At 43.8% G+C, this 14,731-nt stretch overlaps 1 protein-coding gene across 7 annotated transcripts in view; it reads right to left on the reverse strand.

Annotated features, from left to right (window-relative positions):
• Positions 1-14,731, reverse strand: part of LOC139398972 (dedicator of cytokinesis protein 9-like) — a 123,537-nt gene that overhangs the window by 65,855 nt on the left and 42,951 nt on the right. The window contains exon 1 of one of the 7 annotated variants that reach the window (XM_071144648.1): positions 3,862-5,782. The exons of 5 other annotated variants lie outside the window; for them this stretch is intronic. In XM_071144648.1, the coding sequence (XP_071000749.1) occupies positions 3,862-3,975 (114 nt within the window). In that variant the 5' untranslated portion in view covers positions 3,976-5,782. Of the gene's footprint in view, positions 1-3,861; positions 5,783-14,731 lie in introns of those variants that run through there. One more of the 7 variants, XM_071144643.1, reaches the window with a different exon arrangement.

The following is a 14,731-nucleotide window of genomic DNA, read 5'->3' on the forward strand; positions in this document are numbered from 1 at the left end:
CCTTATTCTGAAATGGATTCAAATGTTTTCCTCATCAATCTACACACAATACTTCCTAATGACAAAGCAAAAGCAGGTTTTTAGAAATGTTTGCAAATGTATTTAAAAAAATGTTAAATAAAATAACTTATTTACATTGGTATTCAGACCCTTTGTTATGAGACTCGAAATTGAGCTCAGGTGCATCCTGTTTCCATTGATCATCCTTGGGAGAGGTTTCTACAACTTGATTGAAGTCCACCTGTGGTGAATTCAATTATTTGGACATGATTTGGAAAGGCACACACCTGTCCATATAAGGTCACACAGTTGACAGTGCATGTCAGAGCAAAAACCAAACCATGGTTGGAATCCGAGACAGGATTGTGTCAAGGCACAGATCTGGGGAAGGGTGTCACAGAATTTCTGCAGCATTGAAGGTCCCCACGAACGTAGTGGCCTCCATCATTATTTAAATAGAAGATGTTTGGAACCACCAAGACTATTCCTAAACTGAGAAATCGGGGGAGAAGGGACTTGGTCAGGGAAATGACCAAGAACCCGATGGTCACTCTGACAGACCTCCAGAGTTCCTCTGTGGAGATGGGAGAACCTTGCAGAAGGACAACCATCTCTGCAGTACTCCACCAATCAGGCCTTTATGGTAGAGTGGCCAGAGGGAAACCACTCCTCACTAAAAGGCAAATGACAGCCCACTTGGAGTTTGCTAAAAGGCACCTAAATACTCTCAGACCATGAGAAACAAGATTCTCTGGTCTGATGAAACCAAGATTGAACTTCATGGCCTGAATGCCAAACATCACGTCTGGAGGAAACCTGGTATCATCCCTACAGTGAAGCATGGTGGTGGCAGCATCATGTTGTGGGGACGATAATCAGCAGCAGGGACTGGGAGACTAGTCAGGTGCGAGGGAAAGATGAACGGAGCAAAGTACAGAGGGAGCCTGCTCCAGAGAGCTCAGGACCTCGGACTGGGGGCGAAGGTTCACCATCCAACAGGACAACGACCCTAAGCACACAGCCAAGACAACGCAGGAGTAGCTTCGGGACAAGTCTCTGAATGTCCTTAAGTGATCCAGACAGAGTCCAGATTTGAACCTGAGCCCTAGGACCATGCCTCAGGACTACCTGGCATGATGATTCCTTGCTGTCCCCAGTCCACCTGGCCGTGCTGCTGCTCCAGTTTCAACTGTTCTGCCTGCGGCTATGGAACCCTGACCTGTTCACCGGACGTGCTACCTGTCCCAACCTGCTGTTTTCAACTCTCTAGAGACAGCAGGAGTGGTAGAGATACTCTTAATGATCAGCCTTGAAAAGCCAACTGACATTTACTCCTGAGGTGCTGACTTGTTGCACCCTCGACAACTACTGTGATTATTATTATTTGACCATGCTGGTCATTTATGAACATTTGAACATCTTGGCCATGTTCTGTTATAATCTCCACCCGGCACAGCCAGAAGAGGACAGGCCACCCCTCGTAGCCTGGTTCCTCTCTAGGTTTCTTCCTAGGTTTTGGCCTTTCTAGGGAGTTTTTCCTAGCCACCGTGCTTCTACACCTGCATTGCTTGCTGTTTGGGGTTTTAGGCTGAGTTACTGTACAGTACTTTGAGATATCAACTGATGTAAGAAGGGCTATACAAATAAATTTGATTTGATCCCGATCGAACATCTCTGGAGAGGTCTGAAAATAGCTGTGCAGCGACGCACCCCATCCAACCTGACAGAACTTGGGAGAAGAATGGGAGAAACTTCCCAAATACAGGTGTGCCAAGCTTGGAGCATCATACCCAAGAAGACTCAATGCTGTAATCAATGCCAAAGGTGTTTCAACAAAGTACTGAGTAAAGGGTCTGAATACTTAAGTAAGTGTGATTTCAGTTATGTTGTTTTTTTTTTGTGCTAAATATTTGAAAAACCTGTTTTTGCTTTGTCATTATGGGATATTGTGGTAGATTGATGAGGGGAAAAAACTAAATAATCTATTTCAGAATAAGGCTGTAACAAAATGTGGAAAAAAGTCAAGGGGGCTGAAAACTTTCCAAATGCACTGTAACTGTGGCTTGACATTTCGGCTGATTGGAGGTTAAACGAGTTGTAATAACCTTGTTGTTAGGCGTCTTCCTCCTCCTCTCACCGGTGATGAATTCCTGAGCCTACAAACTCTGCCTCATGATTAAAATCTCGCCTGTTCTCAGCCTTCCTCCCACCGTCCACATAAGTGCTGAGGTTTTCCATATGCCTTTGTCAGGGACCATACGAGCTCAGCCAGACCACAGAGTAAAGCATCGGATAGGAAAATGTCTTCACTGACTGGAGCCCAGTCATTTTCACTCCCTCAGCAATGACCACAGTCCAGTCCACTGCTGTACCAACAACCATGTTCCTCCTACTGTACAGTACAGCCCCCACAATATTTTAGCCATGGTGATAATAGCACATGACACATACTCTACAGGAAGAATTATGAGGTTAAAGTCCAGAGCCCATTCTATGCAGAGTTTTGAGTAAAACATTTATTATTTATTATAACATACATTATTGAAAATCTCCCTGAAATGTCTAAAACCAAATCGAAATTGTATATAAATTATATTGGACCTATATTTTACATAGTCTCTACACTCTTTTCAGGTTGCTAAGAAACACCAAAACGAAAGCTGGATAGTAAGGAAGCAGACAATTCCAAAAAATGACAGTGTTCAGAGGGCCGCACTGATGGGGCCCACAGGAATAATGAGTTTCACACCCATGCTGTAGAGATTTGCAAATCAAACACCTGTTGAGGGCTACCAGAGATATACCATAAACAATGGGCAGTGAGGCTCAGTAATAACATGGTTAAAGAGTGAATATGATTTGAAACAGAAGGATAACTATCCCTTATTCAAAACAAGTGTCTCTGGGAAACCTTTTGATATAAAATGGCAGTTCCACATTTGCAGTAACCAAAGGCTTGCAATTATAGGACAATCAGTCCAAAGGAGTATAACATAGCTATTACTTAATCTCTCACATCTGGATATTAGCTTCATAAACAAACCACAAACCCTTGAAGAGAAAGAGTTAACAAATAGCTGCTTCTGGAGCCAAGTCCAACTCTCTACCCCTCTGACAGCTGTGTTTCCCCAGGCCTTGGCTCTCATCTCTCCCTACTCTGCACCTCTCACTACACTACTGCAGCACACTGGAACAATGGTACTCTGTGATGCCTTTATATTAGATACAGTTGCTAATTCACTTTGATTAAAATACGCTGTTAAAATGACCGTTTAGGACAAATCGGATGAAAAGTTCAACCTGCCGTGGATTAAACAGTACTTCTTATTATGCTTGACTTTTGAGCTTAAGGGGCAAATAGGGAACTTTTATGAGCGGTATACACCACAGTAATTACCCTCTCAAGAATGCAATTCACCGCCTTGGTCTTGTCCATGCAGCTAATTTAGCACCAGCAGAGTCCAACGTTCCTCTCCAGTGGCGCACACAAAGCACTTTGAAATGTGAGCCCGCACCATTGTATAGAATAATTGAGATCTGATAAAAGGAGAGTGGATTTTTAGACTAGCCATGAAGCTGCATGGCAGGGCAAGGCCAGCTCAGAGCTTCCAAGCGCCTGACCTGCTTCACACAACAGTTATGCTACAAGTACGCCACAACAAGCAACACTTAAGAGTGCTACAGCTGTATATTACTCTAAACCATATCCTCGACAGTACTGCTGAAATGTGATGAACACAACCGTTTCAGCTCCTACTTCGAGTTTCCAAAGTAAACTTAAAACATGTGGTAAGGAAATTCAGTAACTTTTAGTGTCTCAACAAAAACCATGGCTAAGTAACCCCCCATGCCGTGACTTACCACCACCTGTGGCACCGCCTCCACCTCCGCCTCGGCTCCAGTCAAGCTCTTGTACTGCTGTGGTGACTCGATCACCAGCTCCTTCTTAGGGGCTTTGTTAGCCCTTCCTTGCATTGTCAACAGCTGTGGCCACAAATCTCCTCACTAGATCCCAAAGAGCAGCAACAGGCAGCCAGCATGTCCAATGGAGAAATGCCTTATGCAGGGTAACGTTAGGGAAGTTCTCCAGAACCCCTGTAGCTCTCTTCAGGCACCAACTCCCCTCTCTCGGACTACTCTGTCTGAATGTCTGAGCCTCCCAGTCCTAGACTCACACCCAGGCTACAGAGAGAGGAGCCCCTCCCACACTCAGCTGTGCCTCCTGGCTGGGGGAGTTACAGCCTTCACACACACACACAAACACACACACACACACTTCCTCCTACAGCCTGACCCCTCACCATCCACCTGCACTCTAATGACAAAAGGCTGACAACGACAGACAAAGACGCATTCCATTCCACTGGTCTTCTAGTCCAACCAGGGAGTGTCCGGTCCACCGCTCCACGACTTCTGTAACACAGCTGCAAATAGAGCAGCTTCCCATTTCAGCATGAAGAACAACAAAGAGAGAAGCAAGCGAGACTATAATAGACACGGAGACTAGAATAGTGTACCGTCATCAACATAGCCCATGTCATTTATTCAAGGAATTAAAAATAACATCTGGAGAATTCATATCTGACAGGATAGTAGACGCAGCAGCACAGCACTGATGAGGAGTGATTTTCCCCACGTCAACATTCAGTTAAGCTGCTAGAATCGGCTCCTCAGCTTGAGTTTGTCGTGAGTACCTCAGAAAACATCTTTCACAAATCCTGAGTGACCCACATAAACTGCCATCGAAACAGTGAACACCAAGTTCTTTCTCTCCTGTTCCCACTCAGTTTGAAACTCTTTGGAACTCAGTTGGAAACTGCTTGAAAGTCAGTTTTCAACTGGAAGATGAACTCTTGAATTAAATTAAATGTGGCAACTTATTTGATGATACTAGTGACTATCGTCTGAATCCCTCATTTCCAGATATACAGTATGAGTAAACAAGTCACCAGTTTGTATCTGTGCATTGTATGAAGCGCTGGAATGTACATCTTTTTGTGTTCAACTGCCACTTGGTTGTCACAGGGCCTTGCCAGGGCCTCGGACAAGGAGATTATGCTTGTCTTCGGTCTGTACGAGCCTCTGGTTGTTGATCCATCTGCCTGAGAGCCATTCCATGGCTGATATAGCCCTGCTAACCCACCTCCGTGCAGGGTCGACCCTTCAGATTCCTCAGTGGGCCACAGCAGGGAGGATGTTATCTTTTCGTGGTTGTGTCAGAGCTCAGCGTGAGCGCCTCGGTGGGGACTACAGCTGTTCCCATCCAACTATCACCTCCCCCCTTCTGGCCCCCACAGTTAACCCCCGTCCCGCACTAGACCGCTCAAGTGCTGGAGCCCCAGGCATTGAAATGCACAACCTTCTTCCAGCCTCACCCAGGTTCAAGCACAGAGACTCTGGGAGAAGGACTGGAGAACATGACAGGAACAGGATTCTTGACAGGTTCCACAGTGGAATGAGTTACAAGTCCGTCTTCCTGAGGGCAACAAGTGTCAGCGCTCTCTGTGTTTCACAGAGCAGCAGTGAGTCAGAGTTCCTGTCTCTGATAAAACACCGTCTGCAACGTCAGTTTGGTGCAAGACTGTCATTACTCATACTACTAACAACCATTGCTCATTATGTTTTACAGTATGCATTTCCATCAAAAAGGACCCATGAGCACCATCATGTGAAAGTTATGGGAGCATATATCAAATGAAATGAAGGCATAGATTAGTTGGTTCATTTTTCTTACCTTTCTGTTTAAGAAATATTGCCATTACCAAAAACCCACATATATTTAAGATATTTCCCTACTGAGGAACGAGGATAATGAAAGCTCACAGAAATAAGTAATGGTAGATCTACCAATTATAGTGATTTTACAGATTTTTGTTTATGAATTATTAAGTTGCCCAAATCCCTGCTGTTTCTATCTTCCCTGCGACCTGCACTGTCTGCGAGGAGTAACAGGGCAGCCTACGTTTCTACCACAACAAAGACTTAAGCCGGTGGCAGTAACGTTGAGCACAGTCTCTCTATCACCGGTGAAGGATATTTTAAACAAACATTTCTACAAGCAGTACGACCTCTTTGCTAAGAGGGTGCAGGCAAAGGATGGCTACTTTGAAGAATCTCAAATTGAAATATATTTTGATTTGTTTGACACATTATTTTTGGTTACTACATGATTCCATGTGTTATTTCATAGTTTTGATGTCTTCACTATTATTCTACAATGTAGAAAATAGTCAAAATAAAGAAAAACCCTTGAATGAGTAGGTGTGTCCAAACATTTGACTGGTACTGTATATATATATATATATATATATATATATATATATTTTTTTTTTTACTGTTGCAAGTTAGAATAGTAGAATACAAAAAAAGTACAATTTAAAAAAAATTATATACACAAAACGTGGTATGCAGACCCGCAAGCAACTGCAGCCCCTCATGATGATTTCAGATTTTTGTGGTCACCACCCCCATCAAAGTTGCCCATCCCCGTTCCATGCACATGTTGTTGATAATAAAATATGTTCTCCAAGCAGTTGCCAATAAAACAAGTCCTAAATGGAAGGAATTGTTTGTCATCTGTAGCCCCATGAAACCAGCTCAATAACTCAATGCATGCACACACTCTTATTGGATAATATGCATTCACCTGTATTGTAAATAGACCTAGGCTACATCTTCAGTTACCCAGATTAACAATAGAGATTTACCTTTCAAATAAATGATTACCATTATGTTGTTGTGTAGTCACATTGTTTTCACCAGAGTCAAAATGATTGCTAAAACTACACCACATTGATTGTAACATGTATTCATTAATGCATACACAGCTACCTCTAAAACATGTAATAATATTGAATTTAATAGATTTTTTATTTTTTATTTCACCTTTATTTAACCAGGTAGGCTAGTTGAGAACAAGTTCTCATTTGCAACTGTGATCTGGCCAAGATAAAGCATAGCAGTGTGAACAGACAACACAGAGTTACACATGGAGTAAACAATTAACAAGTCAATAACACAGTAGAAAAAAAAGAGAGTCTATATACATTGTGTGCAAAAGGTATGAGGAGGTAGGTGAATAATTACAATTTTGCAGATTAACACTGGAGTGATAAATGATCAGATGGTCATGTACAGGTAGAGATATTGGTGTGCAAAAGAGCAGAAAAGTAAATAAATATAAACAGTATGGGGATGAGGTAGGTAAAATTGGGTGGGCTATTTACCAATAGACTATGTACAGCTGCAGCGATCGGTTAGCTGCTCAGATAGCAGATGTTTGAAGTTGGTGAGGGAGATAAGTCTCCAACTTCAGCGATTTTTGAAATTCGTTCCAGTCACAGGCAGCAGAGAACTGGAACGAAAGGCGGCCAAATGAGGTGTTGGCTTTAGGGATGATCAGTGAGATACACCTGCTGGAGCGCGTGCTACGGGTGGGTGTTGCCATCGTGACCAGTGAACTGAGATAAGGCGGAGCGTTACCTAGCATGGACTTGTAGATGACCTGGAGCCAGTGGGTCTGGCGACGAATATGTAGCGAGGGCCAGCCGACTAGAACATACAGGTCGCAGTGGTGGGTGGTATAAGGTACTTTAGTAACAAAACGGATGGCACTGTGATAAACTGCATCCAGTTTGCTGAGTAGAGTGTTGGAAGCTATTTTGTAGATGACATCGCCGAAGTCGAGGATCGGTAGGATAGTCAGTTTTACTAGGGTAAGTTTGGCGGCGTGAGTGAAGGAGGCTTTGTTGCGGAATAGAAAGCCGACTCTAGATTTGATTTTAGATTGGAGATGTTTGATATGAGTCTGGAAGGCGAGTTTACAGTCTAGCCAGACACCTAGGTACTTATAGATGTCCACATATTCTAGGTCGGAACCATCCAGGGTGGTGATGCTAGTCGGGCGTGCAGATGCAGGCAGCGAACGGTTGAAAAGCATGCATTTGGTTTTACTAGCGTTTAAGAGCAGTTGGAGGCCACGGAAGGAGTGTTGTATGGCATTGAAGCTCGTTTGGAGGTTAGATAGCACAGTGTCCAAGGACGGGCCGGAAGTATACAGAATGGTGTCGTCTGCGTAGAGGTGGATCAGGGAATCGCCCGCAGCAAGAGCAACATCATTGATATATACAGAGAAAAGAGTCCGAGAATTGAACCCTGTGGCACCCCCATAGAGACTGCCAGAGGACCGGATGCCCAACGATTGAACAGAGCGGTAGCTGAGTTTATCTGTCTGGATCAAGTGCCATTCTGTGACTTGGTCTAATAAGCCTTCTTTCTTTTGTTATGGTATCGAGTATCGTGATACCTGGTATCGAAATCAAAACACTAGTGAGTAGAACACAGCAGAGTACAGTTCAATACAGTATATTGTACTGTACAGAACTCTACTGCACCGAACTCTGCTGTATTGTACTGCACCAAACTCTACTCTGCTGTGCTGTATTGTACTGCACCAAACTCTACTCTGCTGTGCTGTATTGTACTGCATTGTACTCTGCTGTGCTGTATTGTACTGCATTGTACTCTGCTGTGCTGTATTGTACTGCATTGTACTCTGCTGTGCTGTATTGTACTGCATTGTACTCTGATGTGCTGTATTGTACAGCACCGAATTCTACTCTGCTGTGCTGTATTGTACTGCATTGTACTCTGCTGTGCTGTCTTGTACTGCATTGTACTCTGCTGTGCTGTATTGTACTGCATTGTACTCTGATGTGCTGTATTGTACAGCACCGAATTCTACTCTGCTGTGCTGTATTGTACTGCATTGTACTCTGCTGTGCTGTATTGTACTGCATTGTACTCTGCTGTGCTGTATTGTACTGCATTGTACTCTGATGTGCTGTATTGTACAGCACCGAATTCTACTCTGCTGTGCTGTATTGTACTGCATTGTACTCTGCTGTGCTGTATTGTACTGCATTGTACTCTGCTGTGCTGTATTGTACTGCACTGTACTCTGCTGTGCTGTATTGTACTGCACTGTACTCTATTGTGCTGCGCTGTGATGTCCAAACTTGTGAAACATGAGGAGAATGACATTCATATCCATAATGATGTATTGCGGTTAGCCAAGTTCGCATCTGCACAGTTCTTCCACTGAATTTGTTTTTGTAAATGTTTTAGTGGAAATTGTGCATAGCCGTGTGGTTTGTTAAACTTCTAAATCAATGTTTTTGGTTTGGCAAACATTTTAAAGTCAAAGCAAACCAAGTCAAAGCATTGCCCTGATGCAATGCAAGGTCACCACATTTTGTTGACAAAAATTCTTGTTTGGATGTTGACTCTACATAGCGAACAACCAAGTTGCGGACAAGTACAGTAATCTAGCTACTCCTACTGCTGCCCGCCACAATTCCATGAGGAATTTCATCAGACATCCTTTGAAACACCCACTTGTTCATTATGTCACACTCTCAGCGGACTCCAAATGAATTACTGTGTGGTCAATATCGATTGTGACATCAAATAAAATCAAATTGTATTTGTCACATGCGCCGAATACAATAGGTGTAGACCTTACTGTGAAATGCTTACAAGCCCTTAACCAACAACGCAGTTCAAGAAATAGAGTTAATAAAATAGACTAAATCAACTAAAGTTAAAAAAAAGTATAAAATCAAAATGTAACACAAGATATTTACATAACAATAACGATGCTTACTTTAGTGGGTACCGGTACCCTGATAATAAACAGCGAGTAGCAGCAGTGTAAAAACAAAGAAAGGGGGGGGGTCAATGTAAATAGTCCAGGTGGCCATTTGATTAATTGTTCAGCAGGCTTATGGCTCGGGGGTAGAAGCTGTTAAGGAGCCTCTTGGACCTAGACTTGGTGCTCCGGTACCGCTTGCCGTGCGGTAGCAGAGAGAACAGTCTATGACTTGGGTGACTGGGGCCTTTGACAATTTGACATTTACAAATCAGTATGTAAACAGTTGTTGAACAATAATGGCAGTCATGTGGTGAAAGACTCCTAGATCCTGGATTGCACATTCTAACACAGCACAAACTAACACAGCACCCAGGACACAGTGGACTAACTGTATATTAGTCAAGCAGAAACAACCAGATATCAGCTCTGATGCCTAATTGGTTAGTTATTCTATATAAGGAACAATAACATATTAACAGTCCATAATGACGTTGATCAGAGAGCTGTAATGTGTTTATACATGGACAGGAGTCAGGATCTGCCGGTTCCACCCCCTGCTCCTGTCTGCAGCAGAGCGAGATAATGTACTGTGGAGGACTTCAAAAGACATTGCCTCCCCCCTCTGCAGTGCAGCTACTGTATCCCCACACAGCCGTCAAGTCAACTACACAGAAGGGGGAAAGATTCTGGGTGAATTTGGGGTTTTTGTTATGCTTTTTTTGTTCAGTTTCTACTGAGACCAAGAATCACGCCAGACTTTAAGTTGAAACAGTGTATCCCTATGATAGGATGTGTATATATATATATATATATATATATATATATATATATAAATATTCCTGAATACATAACCACGGTACTATAGGATTGTGAAAGTGCAGAGTAAATACAGAGCTGTTTTCTATTGCATCCATAATGTGTATCTGTATCTTTAAGATATGAAATAGTATTGATATTGAGTGTGATGAAACACAAAGCAGAGCAGGGACAGAAGTCTGCTACAGTTATCGTCATGTTTCATCATTACTGTTGCCTTCCATTTCCACCCAGACGTTTTATCTGAAGCACTCTCATTAAGAAGAAAGAGTTGCTTCCTCTGTTTTAGTCCTCTGCATCAGTCCTAGACTTTTATTGAGTTTCAGTCTGCGTCATCACTGAATCACCTTGTTATCCATTTCGGTATAAGGGACTTTTATGGCATGAATGTAAATTGCTACGGCCTATGACACTGCATCTGGCACTAGAGGACGGTTATCAAATTGGGTAATGATAGCAGTGTTTTCATTGGGACTTTGCTTTAGCTCTGTATACCAATGATAAAAGGTTAGCACATAGTGAAACACCCTCAACTAAATCTCTCTCTTCAGATGATATAAGCCCAAAAACAATGGCTGCCAGGTCTCAGTATGGACTGGTGTTTGCCTAGTCCAAGCTAGCCAGACATCCACACCCAGCTATCCCATTCCGGCCTGGAGGGAGCAGGGCTGGAGGGAGCAGGGCTGGAGGGAGCAGGGCTGGAGGGAGCAGGGCTGGAGGGAGCAGGGCTGGGGCGGTGTGTTACATAACAAAGGCTTGACGCAATAATTGGGCCTTCTCTTCCCAGTAGGAGCCAGGGGAAAACCAGATGGGTGTAACCCTGGAATGTAACAAAACACACATCCCCTCTTCATCAGAACACACCCTTCCCAGGACCAGCACCCAGGCTGTTTTCACTCCAGTCTCCCCGGGGAGCTCCCAGGCGCCAGGTAAAATGGAGAATTCACACTGACTGCATGGAGATAAGGCAAATCATAATACAGTCAGTGTCAGTCCACATCTACGCCCACTGCTGCTTACGTCAGTAGTGTATAAAGAGGTGAGAACAAGAGTCTCATCTCACACAAAGCAGCTGGGAAACAAAACATGACCACAGTAGGGATGGATACAGCACACTATGGCATTTCCAGACTCCTCCTACCTGCATAGATACATGTACTCTTTTTCACCCAAGGCCGAACGCAACGCAATTCTATCGAACAAATGTGTGGCCCGTCAAGTTTGAACAGCTGCACATTGATGTACACATTGTTGCTCTAGTCTAGTGTCTCTAGGACTTGTTACCAGAGCAGGTCACGGTGAAGGAGCCTAGCTAAGTGCTGGAGATAATGTTCTCCTGTCCCAATCAGAGTGTGTGAGAGAGGGCAACGGAAAGCACCTTCATGTTATTAGCATGTCTGGAAACAACCCATTCTAGGCAACTTCACAACGGCCTGAGACGCCACACACAGAGTGACACACAATCATGACAAATAGAAAAACATTGCCCTAGCTAGCTAGATAGCCAAGTCTGTTGCTATTTAGATGTGCTTACGGCTAGTGTGTAAAAAGTACAGGGGAGTGATCTGATTGTTTGTCTTCTCTCTGCAGAGATTTAACGGCACATTGCTTTCATATGGATGTTCTGGTGAACGCCCAGCCTGTGTGTATAACACTGACTATCTATGGGGGCTAGTCAGAGTTTCCACTTGTAGAAAATAATTATAAGGATGACATAAATAGAGGAGAAGGATTGTATGCCTATAAGGAATTAGGCTAGGATAATATATTATGATCTAAGCGGACATTGCAAATAAATGGTCCCACACTTCGTCCTAACGACATTAAGACAAACACCAGACTAAATTCAACGTGGTCACCATCTAAAGGAACAACAGCCATCCAGGGGAGTAACACTACGGCTAATTCACAGTTATGCTGTACAGTAGGGGTATTCAACTGGGGCCCGGGGTACTGTAGGGGTCCCCAAAAATGAATAATTTGTTGTCTATGACAGGTGATTGGAGTTGAACTTTTTTTTTTAAGTAAAAAAACAAACTGTGTGTGTGTGTGTGTGTGTGTACTTTAAAAAAAACATTTTTTTAAAGCACACACACGTTTATTTTTTTTCCATTAAAAAAAAAAGTTCAACTCCAATCACATAGACTGTTCTCTCTGCAAGCGGTACCTTAGCCCCAAGTCTAGGTCCAAAAGACTCCTTAACAGCTTCTACCCCCAAGCCATAAGACTACTACTAATCAAATGGCCACCCGGACTATTTACATTGATGACCCCTACCTACATGTACAAATTAACTAACTAACCTGTACCCCCGCACATTGCGTTGGTACCGGTACCCCCTGTATATAGCCTCGTTATTGTTATTTTATTGTGTTACTTTTTATTTATCTAGTGAATATTTTCTTATATTTTCTATTTCTTGAACTGCATTGTTGGTTAAGGGCTTGTAATTAAGCATTTCACGCTAAGTATTCGACGCATGTGACATTTTTTGGGTGGGGGGGGGGGGGATTTGATGAAGTCCTGAGCGCTCTGGAGCAGGACAATGACCCTAAGCACACAGCCAAGACGATTCAGGATCAGTTTTTTATTTTGAATAAATTAGCAAAAATGTCTATAAGCCTGTTTTTAAAAAACATATATTTTTCAATCCAATTGGTAGTAGTTACAGCCTTGTCTCATGGCTGCAACTCCTGTACGGACTCGGGAGAGGCGGAGGTCGAGAGCCATGCGTCCGCCGAAACACAACCCAACCAAGCCGCACTGCTTCCTGACACAATGCCCATCCAACCCGGAAGCCAGCCGCACCAATGTGTCAGAGGAAACACCGTACACCTGGCGACCGTGTCAGCGTGCACTGCGCCCGGCCCACCACAGGAGTCGCTAGTGCGCGATGAGACAAGGATATCCCTGCCGGCCAAACCCTCCCCTAACCCGGATGACGCTGGGTCAATTGCGCGCCGCCGCATGGGTCTCCCTGTTGTGGCCGGCTGCGACAGAGCCTGGATTCGAACCCAGAATCTGTAGTGGCACACTGCGATGCGGCACTTTAGATATACAGAGTAATTGAGTCATTAGCCATTTGTTATAAGTGAAAACATTGTTAGTCTATATTTCAAGCATTACTCCTCAACACACCACACGATAAAGCTTATTTTATCATGGCCCAACTTGACGGCACCATTCTCTCTCCCTCTCCTGCTCCCGAAACGACATTCCATGGATAAGAATAGCTGGCACATTTTCTTTTGTGTTGCAATATTGGTTTTGGCCTCAAATCTCCTGGAGCTCTAGAGGAGGAAAGAAGCTGTGCACTTGTCAACAGTATGGTAAGAATGTAAACATAGTGATGATGTACAACACAGCTAAGTAGTTTAGCAGGAGTGACAAAGACAAATCATGAAAAACTTAGAGAGCAGAATCCTAATAGCAGTGACCTTTGTCCCCTAAAGGCATCCACCCCACCCCTGAAGAGCGAGAGATGTGAGTTTCCTAAAGGAAGGAAAAGGGTGCGCTGGTGTAATCAGAGAGGGAGTAAAATAAGAGAACAGTCCAACTCCCAAAACAATCCCCCTAATGGCATACTGTGTGAGTCTGGACCGAAGAACTACCTACTAATAGCCACCCATATCTCTCTCTCTGTGTGTGTGTGTGTGTGTGTGTGTGTGTGTGTGTGTGTGTGTGTGTGTGTGTGTGTGTGTGGCCCACCCAGTGGCTTTTACCCCTTTAACCTTTCCGTTAAATTCCCCCACACAGAGATAATGACTTCAAGCCATGGGGAATGTATAGGACAACACTAATGGTTGACGTCTTTATAGGTTATGTGGACCAAAATACCTGCTATAAATCAGAAGCATAACAACAAGGAGAGCAAAACTCCAGTCCAGGGGACAGGGGATTCCAGTACGGCTGGTCCATCTGAAACATTGTTTTATGAGGGCAGTCACCAAGGAGCTAAACATGCTTCGGTTTCAACCATGTTGCATTTCTTCTGACGTCCTATCGGTTACAGTATAGCACACGGGTGTCCCCCACGGGTGTCATGCGGCATCCTTCTCCCTGCCTGCACCTTTTCGCCTAATGATTTGTGACACGACCAAATGCTGAGAGGGAATTCAAATCAGCAGAGCTAGATGACCAGAGCATCTCTGAGCCATGGAAGGTCACAATGCCCTTGACCTATACATCTCTCCTGTCTCTTCGGTCTACTCTACCATGGAGCCGTCCCTGTCAATCTGTTCACATCACAGTTAACCCAATGGA

The sequence above is a fragment of the Oncorhynchus clarkii genome, chromosome 3, assembly GCF_045791955.1.
Source record: "Oncorhynchus clarkii lewisi isolate Uvic-CL-2024 chromosome 3, UVic_Ocla_1.0, whole genome shotgun sequence".
Lineage (NCBI taxonomy): Eukaryota > Metazoa > Chordata > Actinopteri > Salmoniformes > Salmonidae > Oncorhynchus > Oncorhynchus clarkii.